General features: G+C 47.8%; 2 protein-coding genes across 8 annotated transcripts in view; both read right to left on the bottom strand.

Annotated features, from left to right (window-relative positions):
- Window positions 1-425: 425 nt before the first annotated feature.
- LOC1276813 (hatching enzyme 1.2) lies at window positions 426-10,679 on the bottom strand. Of its 3 annotated transcripts, none has more exons than XM_061647605.1 (5): window positions 10,557-10,679; window positions 10,443-10,473; window positions 1,454-10,369; window positions 875-1,311; window positions 426-719 (listed from the first exon to the last, which is right to left on the bottom strand). In XM_061647605.1, the coding sequence occupies exons 3-5, from the start codon at window positions 1,788-1,790 to the stop codon at window positions 633-635; spliced, it is 861 nt and encodes a 286-aa protein (XP_061503589.1). In that variant the 5' UTR covers window positions 1,791-10,369; window positions 10,443-10,473; window positions 10,557-10,679; the 3' UTR covers window positions 426-632. The 3 variants fall into 3 exon arrangements, with proteins under 3 accessions (XP_061503589.1, XP_061503588.1, XP_316205.3); XM_061647604.1 differs by having other exon boundaries at window positions 10,443-10,497; window positions 10,557-10,673; XM_316205.4 differs by having other exon boundaries at window positions 10,443-10,591.
- A 315-nt stretch (window positions 10,680-10,994) lies between these two features.
- Window positions 10,995-23,180, bottom strand: part of LOC5667226 (beta-1,3-galactosyltransferase 9) — a 34,737-nt gene continuing 22,551 nt past the window's right edge. For all 5 annotated transcript variants that reach the window (XM_061647597.1, XM_061647601.1, XM_061647598.1 and 2 more), the window contains exon 3: window positions 10,995-14,969. In XM_061647597.1, coding sequence (XP_061503581.1) covers window positions 13,509-14,921 — 1,413 coding nt within the window. In that variant the 5' untranslated portion in view covers window positions 14,922-14,969 and the 3' untranslated portion in view covers window positions 10,995-13,508. The remainder of the gene's footprint in view (window positions 14,970-23,180) is intronic.

Raw genomic sequence — 23,180 nt, 5'->3', positions numbered from 1 at the left:
ACGCCCGACTACAAATGATCGTCATTTCATCATCGTCACTCAAAACGCTGACTGGCGAAATAAACCAACAACTGCGCGGTAGCTCTTGTTGTGTTAATGTCTATGCTCATGCACATACTTACGGTTGAGACATACACAGTCCCTCAATTTCGTGTTCTTTTTCTTTTGCTTCAATTGAATTTCATCTCTCATGAAATGCACGAAAGATCGTTCCTTTTCAACCCTTTTCTACTCGATACGAAGCGTTCGTCACAACACAACCAGGCTAACCCTGCAGCATCCTACCAGCACCAGCTCACAGCTCACAAAACGCCTAAAAGTATGCAACAACCGTAGCACCACAGCGCCCCTGATACGTGCTTTGCGTCTTTCGGCTACCGTCGCTTTCTTTCCGTTACACTTCACACATTAGTGCTATGCTCCAGTTTTCCGATTTTCAGATGATTTGTTTCGTTTTCGTTTCGCTCGTTAACCTATTACTACCAGCTAACATTAATGTATACACACACTCACACCTGCCTCTTCTTGACCGTATCTCAGAAGACACGTCGTTTTTGGTTCATTCATTCTTAGGTAAGAGCTGGGGCCCCGGCTTGCAGCCGCCACTGTTGTGCAACTGGCCCCGCGCTGCCTTACCGATGACAGTAGAGCTTATTGATTTTCTGTACATCCTTCGCCGAAAAGCCGACGCGCTGGCCCAGCTGCCCACTGTACTTGATCTGCGGCGGAGAGAAGGAAAAGCGCGTTAGCGACCATTACGCAACAAGAAGCCCGAGAGACGCTCATCAGCGCCACGGTGAAGGGAAAACAAAATGGTAAATCAATCAACGGAGCTGACGGGGCCCGGGGCCCGCCCACCCGCCAATTTGCCTACCTTCGGCTCGACCGTCGGTTTGCCGTTTTTGCTGAACGCCGTTCTGGAGTAGTGCATAACGCTGCCATAATCGTACGGCATGCCGAGCGTCGTCGTTTGCGACTCACTTTCGCGCCCAAAGTTGCTGACCAGGTTCGGGCGCACGTTGCGGAAGAAGATGTTCACGTACCGGTCCCGATCGTACCGCGTGTGCTCGTGCAGAAACCCAAGCGCATGCATCAGCTCGTGCACGATGGTGCCCTCCATCTGCAAGCAGCCGTTGCGCTGCAGATTCAGCACCTGCCGGCCACCCATCCGCCCGACCGCCGACCAGCATCCCGAGCTGCGGCCCTCGATCACCACGTAGTCCCGCTCCTTCGTGTGCGGCACAAAGCGGATGCACGTTTTCTGGTGGAACTGCTCGAACGCCGAAAACAGCTTGGTAAGGTCACCGATCGCTGAAAAACACACACACACACACGAACAGCCACAAACCACACACACACACACAAGCACCGTAAGAAAAAGAGCACAATATCAGCAAACATATTCCCTGGGAGGCTCCACTGGGCCTATTCTTTCCCCGGGACTACTACTCACAAAACTCCTCACTAAACTCGTACGGCACTATGCCCTTCTTCCACTTGCTGCTGGTGAACTTGAGCGCATTGCGCTCGATCAGTGGCTGATGGATGTCACCCTCGGCGTACGTGCCGAGCTCTTCCGGGTTGACGCTGCTGCCGTTGTGCGATCGGGACCACGCACGCACCAGCTCGCCGATCGCCGCCTTATCGTGATTGCCGTACAGCGCTTCGCCGAGATGCGAAAAATCAAAATCGTAGTCCCGAATCCGCCGACTGCTGCCGAGAACACGCGCCTGCCCAGCCACTGCACCGAGCAACAGCACCAGCAGCGCCATCTGCCAACCCATCGTCATGCTTCGGAATCGTCTGCTGAAGCGTAGGGGCACAGTCTCTACCCACCCGGCCGGACCGATCGCGACTGAACCGTGCCGTTACGAAAACGCCGGCTTTTAAGTATTGGCCTTAGCCGTCTACGCCAAAGTCCTCCTCCTACCTCGCCGAAGCTGCAAGCAGTAGGCCAACAGACGTCCTCATACCTGCCACCTCCCCATTTTTTCGTACGCATGTTTTCCGAGGCAAGATACGACGATAATGGGGATTGATAGCATCAGGCGAGATAATCAATCCGTTCGCGCCAAACAAAAAAAAACCCTACCAACTCTAACGCGGGCTCTGTTTTGCTGTTGTCTATGTGAGGTTTGGAAATCCTCGCATGCAGTTAGTCAAACACCCCTCCCTTTGCGGGAAAGGAGGGGAAAGTACACTGCGGCGAAAGGTATTTTTGATTACCGTAACATCTTCGTCGTCGTCCTCTTCTTGGCGGGAGAAAAGTAATAGAAGCACTCATATGCCCGAACACAAAGCGCTCGAAACGAAATGCGTTTGCCTGCCAGCCTACCAGGGTGTGTGTGTGTGTGCATCTCATCCAACCCAAACGGAATGGGTGGGAAAACCGACCCGACCCTCTGTGGCCAGCTGCCCAAACATGGACCGTACCAGTGCAGCTCGTGGCTCGCTCTCGCGCATGCCGATGTAATAAGCCGCAGCAGCATGCTCGGCGTCGAGCATGCCAAACTGGATGCTCTTTCGCTCCCGTTTGAAGGCAGCTTTTTGGCAAACGTTGGCTTATTCCCCCCTTTGGCTCACCAAGATCATGTAACCGGTGGGTCATTATTTTGGAGCACTTCGACCCTCTCGGACTGCGAAGGGCTTTCTTCACATTAGCGCACTTGGCGGCGTGTTGTGCGCCTCGCTATCAAACCTTTTACAAATCTGTTACCGACCCCCTTCCCCAACCTGAGAGGCCAGTATTCCCGTTTTGGCGCAGGCACGCTCCACACCACACCATTAAACAATCACATCAAAACACTCATTAGCCCGATATTGTGGGACCCCCGGCACTTAGCACACCAGCGCCCCCAAACGCCGCTCCCATTAGCGCAGCGTTGTGCGCGTTTGGGATAGGTTTCTTGCTTGTAGTGTGCTAGTAGGCCATGCTGCAACAGGTAGCGCGGCATATTCGACTCTGTTGTGCTGGTGGCTTTACCCTCAAGCGCTGCAAAACAAGAAAACTGGAGCACATCTCCGTCCAAGACACACACACACACACACACACTGCCGAACGATTACGTGAGGGTCGCTCGGTTATTGGAGGTTTAGGGGGGCCCCACCCGTTCATAATTAATTTGGTAATTGATTAAAGTGCTCGCTTATCAACGTCGCAAACGCGATGAGGCCACATTGCAAGGTTGCGTGTTGGCCCGATGCGTTTAGTTACACCCATCTCCCATCCGCGCGTGTGTGTGTGTGTGTGGAAAGCAATGCTAAAAGTGTTGAACATTTTTCACACCCTGCTCATCTGCAATGTGCGTACGGTACGACCCACGAAAGGCCACCAGCACGCGGTTGGCTACAAAATATCCCGAGCACGTGTGCAGTTGCTACTGCCGCTGGTCGTGATTTTGGTGCTGGCGTTCCTTAACCCCTGGACAACGCACCGAAGAAAGGACCAGCACACCATCAGCCTTAACCTCTTCACGATCTATGCCCGGCTGCTGGTAACAGTGCTCATTGTGGTGCTGCTGATTTGCGACAACTTTCGGCAACGGTTTCACCTACTCTCGCTACTTCACACCATACCGGGCAGTGCCTTCACTGGGCGGACGGGCAGCCAATTTTCCGTCAAAAAACTACAGCTAGTGATACTACTAATCTGCAATGTTCTCTCCATATCCGAAGCGCTGTACAAAATCTACCAAAGTCGTCAGTATTCGTACTCCCTGGGAGTCTTTAGCGGCGTCCTGGTCGAACATTACATCCTGCTGAACCTGTTGCTTTGTCAGCTGCTTGCGGAAACGCTTTCCAATGCGTACGCGACTCTGCAGCACAGCCTGCGTGTGCGTCCATTTCACGCCATTATCAGTGAGTTGACGGTGCTGGACGGCTGCAAGAACCATCTCTCGGAGGTGATTGGCCTTAAGCTAATCCTTGTGATACTGCATCTCATGTTCAACGTATCGTTCTGCACGTACGACATACTGGAGCATGTGCTAAGCGAAAAACATCTCCGAGACATCACACGATTGTCGATCATTGCGGTACAGGAAACGGTAATGCTGTTTGGGCTGTGCTTCCAGTTCACCATGCTGGATCAAAAGGTAGGCTTTAGTATCCCACCGAATGGATTTAATTACTTCATGCGTTGTTGTTGTTGCTTGATTTAATATTTAACGTCCCTGGCTCAATTATTCAACGTACTTTTCCCTTCCATCCCGTGTCGAGCCATGACGTTAGAGCGATCCATTAGCGCCAGAGCTGCGCCAGTTGCCATCTAGTCGCGCCTACCCGTGCTCGCAGCATGGAGGAGCTGGAGATCCTAAACTTGTTCAATCACTTTCTCGTGTCGCCGGTTCAGCTTCACCGCACCGAGCAGCAGAAATCCAACAGTTACATCTTTCGCAACAGAAACCTCCTCTGGAATACGGCCGTCCTGTCGTCTTTAACGCTAGTCAGCGCCACTTCTGCGCTACTGCTTGTGTTACATGACTTTGCTCAACTGCTAACCACCGTGATGGGTGTCATTACGATGATTCTGTACGGCATACGGCTGGTAGTGGTAGTTCCCCTTATATGTTGGACACTGCTAAACGGCCGCACACTGGTAGACATCTCTAACCGTGCGCTAGCCATCGAACGGCAGTTCGGTTCTGATCGGATCGTACTCATCAACGTGTGGCTCCTCACGCAAACGCAAATCTGTATCGCTCTAGTGATGCTGCTCTTCAACATTGTCGTGCAGTTGTACTACATACTATCCTTTGAAGGTTATCAAAAAGCAGTTAATATTGTGGTTGTGTTTGGATTTTTCGTGCTCGAAACGTTCATCTCCCTCCACCGGGGCTATGTGCAGTTTTGGCCTGCATTTTTAAGCCACCGGTACGCGAAACTAATCAGTCGCGCTGCCTACAAGCACAACCATTCGCTCCAAACCGTCATGGCCCTTGGGAGTGATCTGGAAAGCTTTAAGCGCAAGTGTAGCTCCATCTTTGGGCTAATGCAGCTGCTACACTTGCTGAACATTTTTGTAACGTGCTCCGTTGAGGCGTACATTGTTTTCCACGTCGTCGATATGGGTCTGGGGATACACTACGTACCTATGAATCTCGTCGCCGCGCTTACGTACGGTGCATCGTTTTTAATTTACACGTACGCGCACAACCTCGTCAACGTAAAGGTAAGTCAACGGTTGGGTGAAGAGGTCCACTCAACACCACTCCTCAAATGCTGCTCAATTATTCAGATCTCATTAACTATCCAGCAGTAAGTGTGCTGGATCATCTCACGCATTTCGCACTACGCCAACGCTCTCTTTAGTAACGACCCTGCTCGGCAAGCAGAATGGATGAGCTACAGTTTCTGAACGTTTTCAATTACTGTTTCGTTTCGCCCACCTATCTGTCGTTCGATATCGAGAACAATCGTTACGATTTCCGCCTCGGAAATCTGCGTGTCTGCTGGAACGTAACGCTGTTGATCGTGCTCGTAACGGTTAATTGCATCGGTGCCACTGTGATGGTGTTAGAATTCATGCAAGACCAGCTCGACAGTGTGATGGGCGCTTGCAACATTATTATCTGCATTATGCGGCTATCAGTTGTAATACCACTGATACTGTGGATTTGGCTGTACAGGCATAAAGTATTAGAAGTTTGTACGATTGCTTTGAATCTTTTACAAGACAAGTCTAAGCTGCAATTCCAAAATCCAACCAAGCGAAATAGTAGATGCCTTCTTTATTGGATGCAGGTCGGCACGATCGTCATCCTGCTGATTGCTGCCGTGGTCGGTGATGTCTACATATGGTGGAAATTTATAGCAAAACAAAAGCTCTACTACATCCTCAACTTAAGTGCATACATTATCCTGGATTTTGTATCGCTAATGCATCTTATGTACACACAATGCTTAGCCTTAGTGATCGCCGATCATTTCCATGAGTTAGCGTGCCGCGTTAAAAACGAACCAGACGAACCCGATATACTTCAAACGGTGAACACCATCTGGGACGTTTTGGAACACTACAAGCAACGTATCATAGCTACGTTCGGCGTCATGAATGTTCTTCATGCGCTGGATGCGCTGGTAAAGTGTGCCGTTGAAACGTACGTCATATTCAGTACCTGGGAAATGGGGTTCGGTTTACTGGGAGCATTTCTCGACATAATTACCCTAACCGTGTACGCGGTCACCTTTTTCATATTCGCGTTCGCGCACGATCGCGTTGAAGTGAAGGTAAGTGCATCAAACTGTTGTTTCAAACATCCTTCGAGAACGTGCCAGGGTAGCTGGAGGGTGTTTGTACCATAAATGTCGTCAATCATGTAGTATTAAGAGAACATTAATAATTAACCCGTCATCGTCTGCTCCAACTTGATCCTTTTCATGAGTTCAGGGGTATCGTATTGGAATATTCCAGCGCACTCTGTTCAGTCACGATCAGTTAGCTCCAACAAGCACAATGCATGCAGAGCTGCAGTTCCTTAACATCTTCAACTATTGCTTTGTTTCACCCACTTATCTTCATTTGGATAGCCTGACCAATCGTTACGAATTCCAGTGCAGAAATGTCTACTGGATGGTAACGCTGTTAGCCGTGCTCGTTACGTGTAGTTTCAGTTGTGCCACTTTTCTCATGTTGGAAATTTTGCGAAACCATCTAGCAAGTGTAATGACAACTACCACCATCCTGCTCTACATGATGCGGTATCTAGTGATGGTGCCACACATAATGTGGATATTACTGTACAGGGGCAGGTTGAAGCATGATTGCGCTTTTGCGTTGAGCATTGTACAGGAAAAGGATAAACGACTGTTTCAAATGCCGAAACTCGCCGATCAAAGGCGAAAGCGAAAGACATTGCAACTATACTGGGTTCAGATCGGCTGCATTGTCGTCTCACTGTTGCTTGGTTCGGTTGTTCAATCTTACACCTTGTGGAGTATCGCATCAGCTAGCAGAGAACACTTATTCGGTTACTACTTGTTTAACTTATTAGCGCTTGTGGTTATGATCTTCATCTCTCTAATGCATCTCATGTATGCTCAATGCTGGGCCTTACTCATCAGCTTTTACTTAGAGGAGTTGGTGTGGATTACTAAAAGCGAGCATTTAGAGTTAGGATCACTTCGAACAGTGATCGCACTCTGGGATGACTTGACATACTTCAAACAACGGGTTGCATCTACGTTCGGGATCATGAATGTACTTCATCTGTTAGATATATTGATAACGTGTGCCACTGAAAGTTACGCTATAATCTATTTCTATGAATTTGGATTTAACCTGCTGGGTGCCCTGTTGAGTGTAGTCATACTCGTCCTGTGTACTGGTGACTGTTTCTTGTTCGCATACGCGCACGATCTCGTTGAGGTGAAGGTAAGTGATGGCAACTGTTTACTTAATTACTAAACGATTACATTTTTGATTCAATCTACTATGATGGCAAATTGACACATCGATTTCTGTTAATGTACCAATTATTTATTAGTACATTATAGTAAATTGCGTTGTGCTTAGTGATATTTCACAAGCAATTAGTACTGATCTAGCATGCATAAGTTCATTACTTTTTCGTTTTGGTCGATATCAACTGAATGAGTTTATGTTCCTTGTTTGAGTGATTAAACATGCCCTCTTCCGTTGGCGCACTAGTAGCACCCGCAGCACACACGATGCACGAGCTGCAGTTTCTTAACATCTTCAACTACTGTTTCGTGTCGCCCACTTATCTTCACTTCGATAGCCTGTGCAATCGTTACGAATTCCAGCACAAAAATGTCTTCCGGAATGTAACGCTACTAATCGTGTTGGTGACGTGCAGTGTCGTTAGTGCCATTGCGGTTATCGCAGAATTTATGCAAACTTCACTGTTAAGTGTCATAGGAGCAAGCTCTATTATTCTCTATACTACGAGGTTTTTAGTGATGATACCCCTAACACTGTGGGTATGGTTGTGCAGGCATCAACTTATAAGCGATAACAACGTTGCTTTGAACGTTATCCAGCACAAACACGCCAAGTTCTATCCAATGCCAGCCAGGCGAAGAACGTTGCAAATATATTGGATTCAAGTTGGCAGCATCGTCATCTTACTTACTGCTGCTTTAGCGGGACAGTGTATCACCTGGTGGGAAATTGTAGTAACACGAAAGGAATACTTCCTTCTCAACGTATGTGCACTGGTTGCACTAGAAATCCTTACCCTAATGCATCGCATGTACATTCAATGTTGGGCCCTGGTTATCGCCCATCATTTAGATGAGCTGGTGGGGTTTGTAAAAAACAATCGTGTAGAATTGCATCTGCTTCGAGCGGCGATCGTTTTTTGGGAAGAGTTGGAATTCTTTAAGCAGCGTGCTACATCCACATTTCGGGTGATGAATGTTCTTCATGTGTTAGATATTTTGATTACATGTGTCGTTGAAACGTACACTATATTTTATGTTTTCGAAATGGGGCTAAGCTTGGTGGATGCACTACTGAACGTAATTACCCTAACTGTGTACGCTGCCACCTTTTTCATGTTCGCGTACGCGCACGATCTCGTGAAGGTGAAGGTAAGTACACACCCACCAACAAACACAATTGTCCACTAAATCAATTTATATTTGTTGATGCAATGCTTCAGGATTGCCAGTTTATCTATCGATGAATATTACTGATTTAGAGAAGAAAACGAAGAATCATTTCACTACCATTAACAATTCAAACACACTAAACAATCATCAATTTCTGTTTCTGCCAGAGGCTTTGTGTCACATTTCGAGAAGTACAGGTAGTCCCCGAGATACACGGTACCTCTTATACGCGGTTTCGGAGATACGCAGTTTACTCAATTTGACAGTTCTTTGAGCAAATTGTACTGATTTGACTCATCAATTGGCAAATGCAACATAAATTCCCTTTTGATCCAATATTACCCTCCACCCGTTTCGATGATTTTTCATTCGATGCGCATTATCGTCGTGTTGCTACTAGAAGTCTGGACTTTGTTGATGAAATACAGTCTTTGTAAGAAGCTACATGTACGCCCCTGACAGTACATGGCAGGCAAATATCGTGGCTTTTGCATGTCGCTCAAGCCACCTGTGCCATCAAGGCATACATGAGTTACTATCTAATACACGCTGGGTATAGTTATAAGGATAGTTTCATGAACTGACTCACCCTTGTCATAAACGGAGGATCATTTATATCCTTTACATTCAAGTATTATGCTGCCGAAGCGAAGGTAAGCTAATGCTTACGAACACCTGTACGTTTACGTCGGTTTGGGTAGCGTGTGAGTATACGCCACAAAGTATGCATAGCGCATCACAAAATATTCATTCGATAGCTAAAAGCTATGTAAGATCAACATTGTTAAATATGCATTGACAGTACGTTGATAGTACTCGCACAACAGCAACGTGATTGCTTTTACCCGCAGTAGCAAGCTGAACCTTGTACCGCGCAAAACGTTGTCCGACCATTCCCATGAATCACTTAAAAGTACTCAACCTATTCAACCACCTCTTCATTTCCCTTGTTTACGTAGACCAAACGCCCAAAGGGCCAACCGTCCGGCGCAAAAATGCGCTCAGAAACATCATTATTCTGCTTGCTACGGTTTCGATTGTTTCCTTCTTTGGCTTGAAGCGCACGTTGACCGACTTTCGCCAAATGATTAGCTCGGTGACAGATATCGTGCATCTGTTGAAGTATTTCATCAACGCTGACATTATGTACACGATCCTGAGTGGGATGTATCAGCACAGCTTAAAGGTGATCGTGATCGTCAACGAAGCGATTGCAATCGACTACACGATGCAACGGGTTTGCACATTGATGAAGAATCGTTTTGCGATACGACACACGCTGCTGAAAATGCTCACCGGTGCCATTATGCTCTTGCGAGGATCATTTTTCCTGATGTACTTGTATCTGCAGTTCCGGTATAATATTTCCTACGAGCTTTACCTAGTGCTGCACGCTAACCTGCTGGTCGAGCTGTCCATGGACCTGCAGAAGCTGTTTCTACTCTATTTCGCACTGTACATGATACAGCGTTATCGAATTTTAGCAAACTTACTTGACCGAAGCGATCCAACTACGATGGCTGTTGTGTTTAAAGTTTTCGAAGATCTTATCACCTTTAAAAAGCATCTATCGAAAACGTTTGGACTGCATCTGCTCGCACTCATACTGCAGACGTTCGTGGCGTGCTCGATTCATGCGTATCTCATCGTCGTAGAGCAGAGACACATTTTCCAACAAATAGCGAATGTGGCTCAGCTCGTGATAAACCTTACCTTGTTCTTCATTTTAACCTATTACTATGATTGCGTTGAGATCAAGGTGGGTGTTGTAGTTCGGGAAACAGATGAAGTTTTACTGTAACAAAAGATAAAAATTAAGTAATATAATTTAAAAGCTTAAAGTTACATAGAGATGTGTTTCATTGTACCTCATTGCAGGAAGCAGAGCTTAAGGATGCACTGAAATCGATGCAATACACAAATCTTAAACGACAATCTCGAGATCAGAAGGTAAATCGTTGTATGAAATGGCCAGTACATACCTGTTTAAAGCTTTTTTTCTGCGCACAGGACTTCTACGACCTCGTCAATCTAAAGCTCATGATGGAATCCCCGAAGATAACCGCTTGTGGACTTTTCGAAATAAATTTGCAGATATTCTATAACGTATGGCCACAGTGTGCAAACAAAACAACCTCCCTTGCATTTTCGATTAACAGACGCTCTTATCTCTTTACAGGTATTTGCCGCCATCATAACGTACATCGTAATATTGTTCCAGTTTCGAGGGTTTGAAAAATCACCATAAAGAGAAACGACGGCCAGTCCCCTTCAGAGTGCACATTTTCGTTTCGAGTACTGTTTACTATACTTCGTCTGCATGATAAGAAATAAAGAGTCTGTTTTGTGATACATCACCCACTTCTAGCGTACAACCGCGAACACAAACAGGAAGAAAATACAAACATGAACCAACAGCATTACCTTTGCTCGCATTTACTTTTCTTCTGATTTGCTCTTTACTACAACCACTCGTCGGTCACACATCGCAAAATAGGAGATTACAGTTCCGGGTGTGATCTTCTTCTATCTGCTGCTGCTGCTCAGTCCCTGTTCAATATTCTATAGATCCGTCAGCCATTTATGTATTTTGCCCACCTATTCGCGCGATAAACACTTTAAAATATATCAACATCTTCACAGTTGTTGCCCGCCGGGGCCAAAAAATGTTTTCCACTCAATTTCAATATCGTTTTCGTTTTACTACACTCCTTCCGCTTCTCTTCGACCGCGCTCCTCTTTTTTGCTACACTAACAAGAAATAGAGGTTTTTGTCTAGCTACGTTAACGATTAGTTAATTTCTTATTTTGTTTTAGATAAATTTGCTCTTGTTTTGTTTATTTTAGAATGACGACATATTCCCTTGCTTCCGACTTTCTCTCTCTCTCTCTCTCTTTTAGTTCGCATTTCGAAAACGAATAATATTGCAACACGAATTAGGGGAACAGGATACTTGCTAGGATTTTTTCTACAAGACTGCTAGAAACGGTACACAGGGGCGGGCCCCATATAAACCTTCTCATTAGCTTTAATGGAAAAACGTACAGAATAAAGATTTCTCCATTCCTGACAGACTCCCTACGTTACTGCTATGTCCAGTGTCCGGATAGGGCGTATGGCGATACGGTTTACTTTAGCGCTAGAGAATCGAAATGCTACGAAACAACGTTTGGAAGATTTTTACTTCGTCCTACTGGTGCGCTGGCGAAACGCTCGGTTCTAGAGCAGTTACTCTTTTCAGAAGGGCGAGTAAACGCGCTTGGTTTTTATTTTATTATTTTGTAGAATTTAGATTGTACTCAGTTCTCGCTGGAAAGAAGGAAATGGAATAGAAAAACTGCCGGAAACCTATCCTGCTTATCTACATATATAAGTTTTTTTTTTGTCGTGTTTTAGCGCAATCGCACCTTTCCAGGCGCCTATTAACATTAAGCTACGGAAACGGTGAGCCTTGGAGCCTAGAGCATGAGTTGTATTACTTGAGAAGAAAACTGGAACAGGAGAATCAGATTGAATTATGTGTTTGATTTTCATTTTTGCTACCCGTGTAGTGCATCCTAATAATCGGTCGGTGCTTCCTGCTCTACACTTAATCGTTTACTCCTTCAAGTTCTTGGGTTTTGAAACAAAAAAACACTTCAAAAGCTTAAAAAACCGATTCCTTAAACATAAAACATCCATTTTCATTTAAATTGACATTCTGCTCCTCTTACCAAAAAAAAAACAAAAACTAAGCAAATAGTGGAATAGTTAGGCCAATACAGTAGGCTCCCGAAACGCTACGACATTCTCAATTCCGTTTGCAGGTAAGTGCGCTTTAAAATAATACAGCCTTGCACAATAAAACCTAATCCTGCCACTTATCACAAAAATCACAAAACAACAACAACAGAACGAAGCTCTCGGATTGACTTTGTTTATGTACAACACAGGACGCTTGCTTCTTGAAAATAGTTCTCCATAATTTGGTTCCACTGTTATGCTAGTGAGCTGATGGTCGCATTTTTCATGTTAACGTTGTTTTCCCTAGCAATGTATTGTGCTACTAAGAACCTTCCAATGGACGACTGTTCGAAGAGCGAGCATAATCAATTCGAATCGAACACCGTACAGTAGGTAAGGGTTGCCATGCTACAGGCCTAGCTTTACTAAACAGTCGACACTCTTTGTTGATAAGTAGTAATTGTTCCTATTTGTTTTTTGTGCACACCGTTTCTGCTTATAGTTAATCACACAGTCTGTCTTGCGTCCGGAACGCGCACGTATCCTTTCCCTAGCTATAGGTGTGCGAGTCTTACGGTTTACAAATATATATATATGGCTTTCAATTATTCTCTAAATATTATACATACATAGTGAGTTTTAACTATCTCTCGTATTAAGATCTTTGAGCGTTCGGTTGCGTTAACTAATTCAAAGACATATCTCTATGCGGGGGTTTATCTTCGATCTTCTGCCCACACTATCCATTACTTGTTTTGGTTTAGATGCTGTCTCACTACGTCCTAGCATGCACAACACGTTTGCGGTTCTTTCGGGTATTTTCATCTCGTGTTGAATGCGTACATGAGCAAATGTATGTTTTACGACAGTGAAAGAAGGGCCGTGATTATGTGCCGATAGTCGACGATCGTTTTAAAACAGAGACAAGAATTCACTAAGAAACGCTCGAGATAGCTACAAAAAACTTTATAGCTTATAAGAAAATCATATACAACAAAATTGCGACAGTAAAAAAGAGAAATTACACGATAACTCACTACATAAAAAAGTAAATAACGGAGTAAAACAAAGATTCAAATAAAAAGCGACTAACAAACCGGAGACGATTAAGAGCAGAAGTAACATCCATTTGCTCATGACACAACCCTCGTGGGTCTTATCACAAGCAGTACGCGGGACTGTTGTCCCTTCCCCGTCGCCCCTGTGCTTGCTATCGCCGAGGACGGACCGCTTCCCACAGCCTATCAATCTCATCCAGCGACAGGTTCGGGTTGGTAAAGAAGAACACCGCCCGGCTCGCGTCCACCCGGTGACCGAGCAGATCGCTCTTGGCCTCGCTGTCCAGATACAGCCCATCCATCGGCGTGATGGTGACGTTCACCTGCTGTGCCACCGTGCCGGTAATGTGCACATCGTCGATCCAGAAGAATGGCTGCCGCTGCGCCTCCCGGTACAGCTGCCAAGCCACATCGGGCGAGTAGAGGATCGAGTACCCGGGACAGTGTGGCGGATAGTACCGGTTCGGGTACTCGCGCCAGCTGACGAACCACTTCGACCGGTGCGTCCGCTTGACGCTCAGCTTCGTCACCAGCTGGCAGAGCAGCAGGTTGCGCTGCGGCACCACCCGCTGCAGCGCATTGTACAGGATCGGCGTGTTGATGAACACATCGTCGTCCGTCTTGAGCACGTACTGTGCGCCCGGGCAGTGGTACGCGAACCACTTCAGCGCCATCACGTGCTTGTACGTCATGTTGCGGTACGCATCGACGAAGTTGCCCTGCACAATGTCATCGTGCAGCCGGGACTCCCGCTCGATAGCGCGCTGAGCGGCGGCACTGCCCACTGCGCCCATCAGAAAGATCAGACGAGCCCGCGCCTCCGGCTGGCCCCACGTCGCCCGGATCGTGTTGCGCTTGGCCAGATTGTCCGGGGCCGAGTGGATCAGCACCAGCACTAGCGGTGGCGACGCACCGCCGCTCCCCGGCGAACGCGTACCCCATAAGGCATCTGTAGCACGCTTAAGGCTACGTCTTCTCCTGCTGCCCGTCGTCCCCGTCCCGCAGTAATCGTGGTTGATGGTGAACTTAAAGTTCTTCAGATCGATCAGACTAGTGTAGTCATCATTTGGCAACGTGTCTCCACCCCACGAACTAGCTAATGTTAACGATGCTGTTGACTGTGTACTACTGCTGCTGCTGCTACTACTGCTGCTGCTACTACCGCTGCTGCCAGCCGTTGGTGCTTCCAGCGATACTAGCTCCGACTCCTCCTCTCGGCCACGCACCCTGCCCCGGCCGCTCCATCGCACTCTGCTCGGTGTGACGGTGCCGCGCGTGCCGACCGGCGACTCAGCAACGGCGGCCACGGCAGCCGCCACCAGCCAGCCGGGCGATGTTTGATTGGTCAGATATGTGCCACTGGTGCCACCGTGGCTGTTGAGCTCTCTGGCTGCGTAACCGATGACGCCTGGTGGCAGTGCATCGATGGCGTTGTAGCTGCTCTCGTCATCGCTATCGTACGGGAGCTTTTGCTCGAGCTCGCGCGGTGAGATCTGCCATATCGTCAGCATGAGCATCAGACAAGCCAGCGCGCCCAGCACTGGTCCTGGCCGGCGCTCCAACATGATCGTGTTATCAGCGACGCCTTGCGGGTGGACGCATTTTTTGATTTCCTAAAAAAAAGGAGAGAATACGAAAGGATTTAGAAACTTATCGAGGTGCATGTGAGCGATATATACTTGAATTACTATCATTTTTGAACAAGCATGGCGTTATTTCTAATTAACGATAGTGTAGTTCTACTCTTTTGTGAAGGGATGGCCCTATTAATTCATCGCACCATCGCACAAGGCTATACAACACAGATAAGCCTACCGCAGGGCTCATCAAGTACCAATTAGTGTTTACTTTTTAATGAGAAACCCTACAAAAATAGAACTCATCGACGCTTGTGTGGCAAGCAATCCATCTTCCTGGGGCTGCACCATCATCATGTGCAATGCCCGACACCCCCCCCCCCCCCCCCCCCCGCGTGTGTTGGTGACACAGTTTGAAGAAAAATCAATCATATGCAGCACTATCGATTGCCCTGAAATGGATCAAGTGTCTCGCTCGTTTCCTCGGCAAGGGAAACACCACATCCCCATGCTCCCGAGTGCTGTGTGTCCTGCCCGGAAGTGTAAAACAAAGGCAAAACTTTCAGCCCTCGTGGACAGGCACGTCGAGACAACTACACTGCCACTGACAGGACAAGGATTTTCCTGCAGCTTTGTGTGTGCGTGTGCTACCCTCACGTAACCGTGCCGTGCTGCAGCTCTATTCAAACACACCGAAGGGCGACGGAAACAATAGCGCGCACCAAACCCGTGGTGGTGCAAGATACGACTGCCATTTACTTGGTTGCGCGAGCGTCAGTTCTTCCCCCAAACCGTTCCCGTGTTTTTTTACTTTCTGGAACTCGTCCCTTCTTGCATTTTGTCCCCCCCCCCCCCCCCCCCCCCCCCCGGTAGAATAATGTTCCAATATTCACTTTCATCAAGGGGGCACGCTAAAGCCAGGCGTACATGCGTGTGTGTGTGTGACGAGGGAAGAAGTATCCAGGCCACAGAACGAGCCCCTCCGCAATTACTTAATTGAACCCGCAGCAATTATGCTCTGTGCATAAGAGAGAGAGAGAGCCGCGGCCGAGGGGTTGTGCTTGAAAAGAAGTGCCTGGGCAGGATACACCAGTCCCGGATGCATGCGGCTCAGCCCGTGGGCCCATTGAGACAAGCGCGCGTATATGGTAATGAACGGCCCAGCAGCGCGGGCGAAGTTTTTTGAACTCCGGGAAGTATGCCGAGTGCGCGGCATTCGACTCCTTCACCACCACGCGGACGAAAAGCGCACTACAGTGCACTACAGTGCTTCACACACACACAAAGGAACAGTTTGCTGCTCCCTTTGCATAATGCAGCATGAGTTTCCCTTTACAGCAGAACCAACCAACCTATCAAAAGGGAGTTTTGTTCTATTTAGCGCTGACATTAAACTGAACAGCGAAAAGAGCGGTGCAACACGAGCGGCCCCGCCGGGGCAATTATTGTGTTTTAATAGAGAATAATTACTTCTACCTAACTAACCGAACCAAAACATGGCATGCAATTTTCCACCTCCAAGCACTGTGTTTAGTGTTTAATAACACCCAAACTCCCCGCCCCGATCCGTAACTCAATTGTAAGCGCACCTATAATTTAACCGTTCCTTGTGGCGCCCTCTGTACGGAAAGCGTCTTAAAAACGGCGTTGCTCCGATTTTTGCTTGCGACAGACACAGACTTGCCCTCGCGCAACTAAAGTTGCGTGCATACGTGCCCCAAAGAACGTTCATCACACACACGCATAATGCACCGATGCATAAAGGATTTCCCCCTCGCTTTTCTCCCCGTCCAGACGGTCACACACCAACACAAACCGGTCAATTATGAGCCCACAATTATAGGGCTTTCGTATTTTTGCAAAGGACTCGGAGCAGTCCGTTTTTGTTTGCGGTAAATTCGCGTCTCCCTCTCTCGACTGCAATGTACCTATCCTACCCCCTACTCCCCACCTCCAAGGACAGTATAGGAAACTCCCATACGACGACCACAAGCATGGGGGGAATTTTCACTCGACATGTCTCGCCGCCGTCTGCAATGGCCATGATGGCGATGATGTCGCAACGACGCGAATGACGATGACGGTGGTGTACATACTGAGGGGGGGGGCTGGTGTTTCCGGCGCCAAAGCCCGTCCCATTCAATTGATTCTTCTTCGGGCGGGGAGGGCAGGTTCTTTTTTTATCGCTCGGCACGGTACGGATACACCGCACGATAACTATAATTTGTGGACCCGGGGCTGCTGTTCGTTAGCTCTTAGCCAGGGGCGAGGGTGACGCGCAAGGACGATAGCGGCCATCGGAACAGAAGACAATAACAATACGGCGGCAGTAAGTGACCTGTCTTATGGGAGGGAAATATGATGCCACTGTCATTAGGGTACCATAGGGTTATGCCATGGGACGTGTACGGGTGAAGCGATAGAGCGTAAGGAGAAAGGCACTACACACACACACACACACACACACAAAAAAGCCTCCCCGAAAAGGTCATACAGTAGCGCGCCAGCGCAAGTAATGTTGGCGACTCTCTCTCCATTGCCTCCAGTTGCCATTATTTCTCCATACGTTAAGGCATTGAGATGTTTCATCCAGCACTTGCCAAGTGATAAGCCTTTTGGGTTCAAGAATCAATTAAAGCGTAGAGTACAGGCAGGCGATAACAACATACGAACAGGAAGTTCATTCAAACAATATAAGTATATTGCTTGCTGCAGTTGGCAAGTGCGTCCCAGTTGCGTCCCGGTCGGTCTAATCACCAACGCTGGTCGGCTCTCGCAAACGATGGCGGTGGCACTTCCGGTGCTGTTTCTTGTTCTTTCTGCCTCTTCTGCACCAACAACGTCGCCTTTGGTTTGGTCTGTTTGTGAAAGCAAAAATGTAGGAACCAAAAAAAGGAAGAATTGCTCACGAAACGTCCCGACCCCTCGCACAGTGCCCGAATTGAGAGCGGAGGAGGGAACACAGGAAACTGGGGGGAGGAGGGGGAGGAGAAAAAAGGCCAACAAGGCTAACGGCTAGCAAGGAAAAACAATAACCTGCACACACACACAGTGTGATACAAAGCAATGTGGGAAAAGGGTTAGAGAAGTCACAACCAGTGCTGCAAAATGTCACTGTCAATGTCATAAAAAATCTGACTGAAACAAAATCCATATCAGCGTCACGTAGTCAATTGTTATAATCAGAGATGATACTCAAAACGGTTGGTGTGACCAATACATGATTCATGACATTTTTGCGACCATCGCTTGGTCAGTCACGTAACGACATTTTTTTTTGTTGCTGTGCTCAGTTTTACAAAATGTCACTGACATAGTCATGACAAATTCCGGCTGAAACAAAATCATGTCAGCGTCACGAGCTCTACTGTCATGATCGAAGGTGAGGCTCAAAAAATGTGTGCGACTATCACATGCTTGGTGACATTTTTGCAACCAACTCTTCGTCAGTCACTTAGTCGCGACATTTTCAGTCGGTGATCATCGCGATGGTCATGGAACATGTACGGTGCTGGCGAATTTGACCCGACAGATAATCAAGACAGATAGAGGGAGAAAGCATGCTCAATTTTGTTGCTAAAGCCCACGCGCCAAGGTTATTCCAAGAATGTCGTGATTATCGCCGACAAAAATGTCTTGACCAAGTGAGTGACCAAGAGTTGGATGCTAATCAAAATGTCATCAAGCATGTGATTGATTCTCCAACTGTTTGAGTATCGTCACTGATCAGCTCAGTTGTGTACGTGAGCTGATTTGAGCTTCGTTTCAGTCATGAGTGTTGGTGACTGAGAGTGACAGTGGCATTTGGCAGCACTGTTCACAGTCAGAAAAAAAGTCATGATTATGCTTGCGCCGGCATTAAGCTCAGCTGGTCAGTCAGAGTATCGCGTTGGACACAAGAATTCACATGTCGTGTTCAGCATGTCATGACGCACTTTTATTGAGTATCAGCAATGAGCATCAAGCTACCACCGATATGGTCATTGTTTTCGTTGGTGAAAATCTCGTGATACTCATGACATTTTGCAGCACTGGTCACAACATTTTCTCCGCACGCCAAACACACGCAGGAGCATTTTCCCTCTGCTCGCAAACAAAGTGAAACTGGGGGGGGGGGTTTGGCAAGGATGCATTTTTCATGCTCACCATGAATACATGTGTATATGCACTAATGTTTACTAGGGAACGTTATTAGTTTATTAGTTGATATCACCATATTGAAGGAGCATTTTTTCTCTTGAATTCAATGTCTGCAGCCTTGTGTAAATAAATCAAACGATCAAACCCATTAACCCCATCGTTTTATGCTGCCTTACATTTGCGCTTACCACCCACCGAGTGTGGCACCATTGACTCATCATATTTCAACTCCGTCCGTTTTCCCGCCCTTCGCGATCCTTTTTGCGAACGCTGATGCAAACAAACCCCCCCCCCCTGCAACGACCAACGACGGTTACCTATTTCCTTCAGGCAAGCCTGTGTGCAATATTGAAAAACAGGGGGAAAAACTGTGTTTGTAATTTCTTTAACGTACAGTCCCTTCGTACGCACGGTACGATGGAACCAGTATGTGGGCCCCCCCTTTTCTCTCATTTGCATCCAACCACCCCCCCGGTACGGGTGGCTTCCTGTGGGGCGTCCACAACGTTACATCCTTTGCCACGAGCACAGCACAGAGAATGCACGCTAATGGACCGCAAACAATGTGCCGAAGCACAGAAAAGAATGCAACAACCTTGTCCCTTTTCGCTTCAGGAGGGTCTTGAGCGTCGTCGTCCCTTTTCTTTGCCCTCCTACTGTGAGGGTCTTTGAAATAAAATGCAAAAGAAAAAAAAAACCTCACTGTAATGACACATTTTGCAGAAGCAGAAGGATGCATGAACGTTGAAAATAGCAAAGCACATGTTTTACTCATTTTTAAAAAAAAAAAAGGTTTGTCTGTAGTATATACTAAGGCAAGATGTCTGCTTTCCCTTCATAATCCCCCGCCACCCGATTGGCGCAAAACACAAACAAAGCACGGTAAGCACTCGGTGCTCCTGGGGCATAGGAGGGTAATTGTGGTCGTAACCTCTAAAGTGTCCCGTTTGCCGTAGTCCGGAGAAAGTACAGCTTACAATGTACGCGGCGCACTGATTGTAGGGGTAACAATATCATCGTCTGATTAGCCTCTAGTAGGCAAAGCACGTGGTGGATCTCTCTCTCTCTCACTCTCTCTGTATAGCGCACAGCACGCGTTGAGCGAGAGCATTGGTGAATCTAGTAGGCGCAAAGATCCTACGCAACCGCATTGAACTTCGCCAGATCTATTTTTAACCACACACAAACCGGACGGGAATCGAACCACGCCCGTACTTCACAAACCGACAAAAACAAAAGCCCCTGTGCCGCCAAATGGCACGTAAAATTGCATTTCCTTTCCCATCATTGACAGGGCCTCCGCGGCTCAACAGCAAACAACAAAAGCTGTTCGCTCGTTCAAATGGACGGCGGGTTTTACTGCAGTCAATTAGAGTGGCAATCGATTACTTTCAAGCTGTTTTTATCGTTTGTGTGGCCAGAGATTTTTTTTTCACTCGTCCTGCTCTGCTCTACCAATTCCATTAACTCGCGCAAAGTGCTCTTCCGGGGGGTGATGCTCGGAGGGCGCTCGGCTTGGATGTGATTTCGATAATTGGATTGAAATTACAGTTATCGGCCGGGCAGGCACACTGTGTCACTGTGTGTGGATGAAGCGTTGAAATATGCAAAACAGAAAAAAAACAAAAACAATAAAACGGCAATAAATAATGTGTGCCGTATTAAATTAAAATGAAGCAGTAATAAAAAGCGGAAATAATAGAACTGCGCTTGAAAGCAATACAACGACACCCCAGTGCGGTGGGGTTGTAGTAGAATCAATAAAGCGAAACAAACTGCGCTCGAACGGAAAGCCAAAGCCGATGGATAAGCCACATCCATGCGCAATCATTCGTAGAAGCGTGTGTTAAAGGCGTTTGTTTTTATACATTTATTAGTTGTGCATAAAATGCGCAGAAATAGACTGTTTTTTTGCTCCTCACGCGTGGGAACCGCGATGCTGATGCTCCCCTCTTCACAATCACTGCACCTCACGCTAATGCAGTTTTACCGGAAAACCGCGTACACACAGCGCACACTGCACTAATGCATTAATTGCCGACACATTGGCCCCCACGTCGCCGCTCGCTCGGAAATGTTGCACTTGGCAGAACAGGCAACAAACCCCGTGAAGCTACTCTTCCGAGAGTAAAAGTATGCAAATGCAATGGAAAAGACAAACACACACACTCTCACAGCACACGACCGTCAATCTCCTTGAGGTTTTCCAACCGCTCGCACGCAACGATGATGGATGGGATTGGGATGGAAAACAAACAAACTAACTTTACATAGGAAGCGAGGCAGGAAAAACCTTTGCTGCGATGATCGTGATCTTCGGGTGGCATAAAATTTGCATTGATTAGTGTGTGTGAAGGGGGCTGGGGGCACAAACACCGAGAGTTAGGTGCAACATTGTTGGTCCCACAGCAACTCATCGATAGGGGGATTGGTAGTTCTGCGTTGAGGTAGAGTTTCCCCTAATGCAAAAAAAATGAACGCGAATAGCTAAAACAAAGAACAGCTGCAGCTGCATCAAACTGCAACACTAATCCACACATACAAACATGTTCCTACTGTCCGGGATGGACTCCCACATGGGACCTCCGCCAGAGTGTGTAATTCAAATGTAAGTCCACGCCGGCTTGGGAGAGTTCTTTGTCTTCGGAGGTTGAGTGGGAACACAGCAAAACCGCACCACATGTGTCGTTGCAATTAGGGTGTCTTTGGTAGTGATGTGCTCTCTGGAGCACACCGGAATAACCTGGAGTCGTCCGGAGGCCGGTGCAATCTTGTAAACAGGATTTCATTTCGTTGTGTTTTTTTGTCTTTTGCTTTACACTTCGTACACAGGCATTTGTTTCAAAGGCCGATTCCGGCAGCCTCCAGACGATTCCAGACGACTCCGGACGACTACGGAAGACTTTGGACGACTTCATCTCCGAACGACTCCGGCAGACTCCAGACGACTCCAGACGGCTTTAGACGATTCCAGACGACTCTGGACAACTCTGGACCATTCCAGACAACCCCGGACGACTCCAACTCACGACGACTCCGAACGACTCTGGACGACTCCAAACGATTCCAGACGACTGCAGACGACTCCGGGCGACTTCGGAAGACTCCCAACGACTTCTTATCTGAACGACTCCGGCAGACTCCAGACGACTCCAGGCGGCTTTGGACGACTCTGGACGATTCCGGACCATTACAGACAACTCCGGACGACTCCAACTCCGGACGACTCGGGACGACTCTGAACGACTCTCGCAAACTCCAGACGTTTCCAGACAACTCCGGACGGCTCCAGACGACTTCATCTCTGAACGACTCCGGCAGACTCCAGACGACTCCAGGCGGCTTTGAACGACTCCAGACGACTCTGGACGACTCCGGACCATTACAGACAACTCCGGACGACTCCAACTCCGGACGACTCCAACTCCGGACGACTCGGGACGACTTTGAACGACTCTGGCAAACTCCAGACGTTTCCAGACAACTCCGGACGGCTCCGGACGACTTCATCTCTGAACGACTCCGGCAGACTCCAGACGACTCCAGACGGCGTTGGACGATTCCAGACGACTCTGGACGACTCCGGACCATTACAAACAACTCCGGACGACTCCAACTCCGGACGACTCGGGACGACTCTGAACGACTCTGGCAAACTCCAGACAATTCTAGACGACTCCAGGCGGCTTTGAACGACTCTGGCAGACTCCAGACGATTCCAGACGACTCCAGGCGGCTTTGGACGACTTCATCTCCAAACGACTCCGGCAGACTCCAGACGACTCGAGACGATTTAAAACGGCTCCAGACGACTCTGAACGACTCCAGAAGTCTCCAAACAACTCTAAACGACTCCACACGACTCCGACTCCGAACAACTCTAGGCGATTGCGGACGACTTCTAACAACTCCGAACGACTCCGGGCGACTCCAGAAGTTCCGAAACGACTCCAGATAATACTGTGCGAACTTACCTTCCGGAGTCGGATGGGAATCGTCTCCGAATTTTTGCCAACATTACCCATCACTAGTCTTGGCAGTTGCTAGGGGACCTGTTTAGCACTTGCAGACAAGCTGCAGCACTCACCCTATCCACCGTGTGTATAA

The sequence above is a fragment of the Anopheles gambiae genome, chromosome 2 (assembly GCF_943734735.2).
Source record: "Anopheles gambiae chromosome 2, idAnoGambNW_F1_1, whole genome shotgun sequence".
In the NCBI taxonomy this organism is placed as follows: domain Eukaryota; kingdom Metazoa; phylum Arthropoda; class Insecta; order Diptera; family Culicidae; genus Anopheles; species Anopheles gambiae.
The sequence above is the reverse complement of the archived record's forward strand: the minus strand, read 5'-3'. Positions and strand labels throughout refer to the sequence as shown.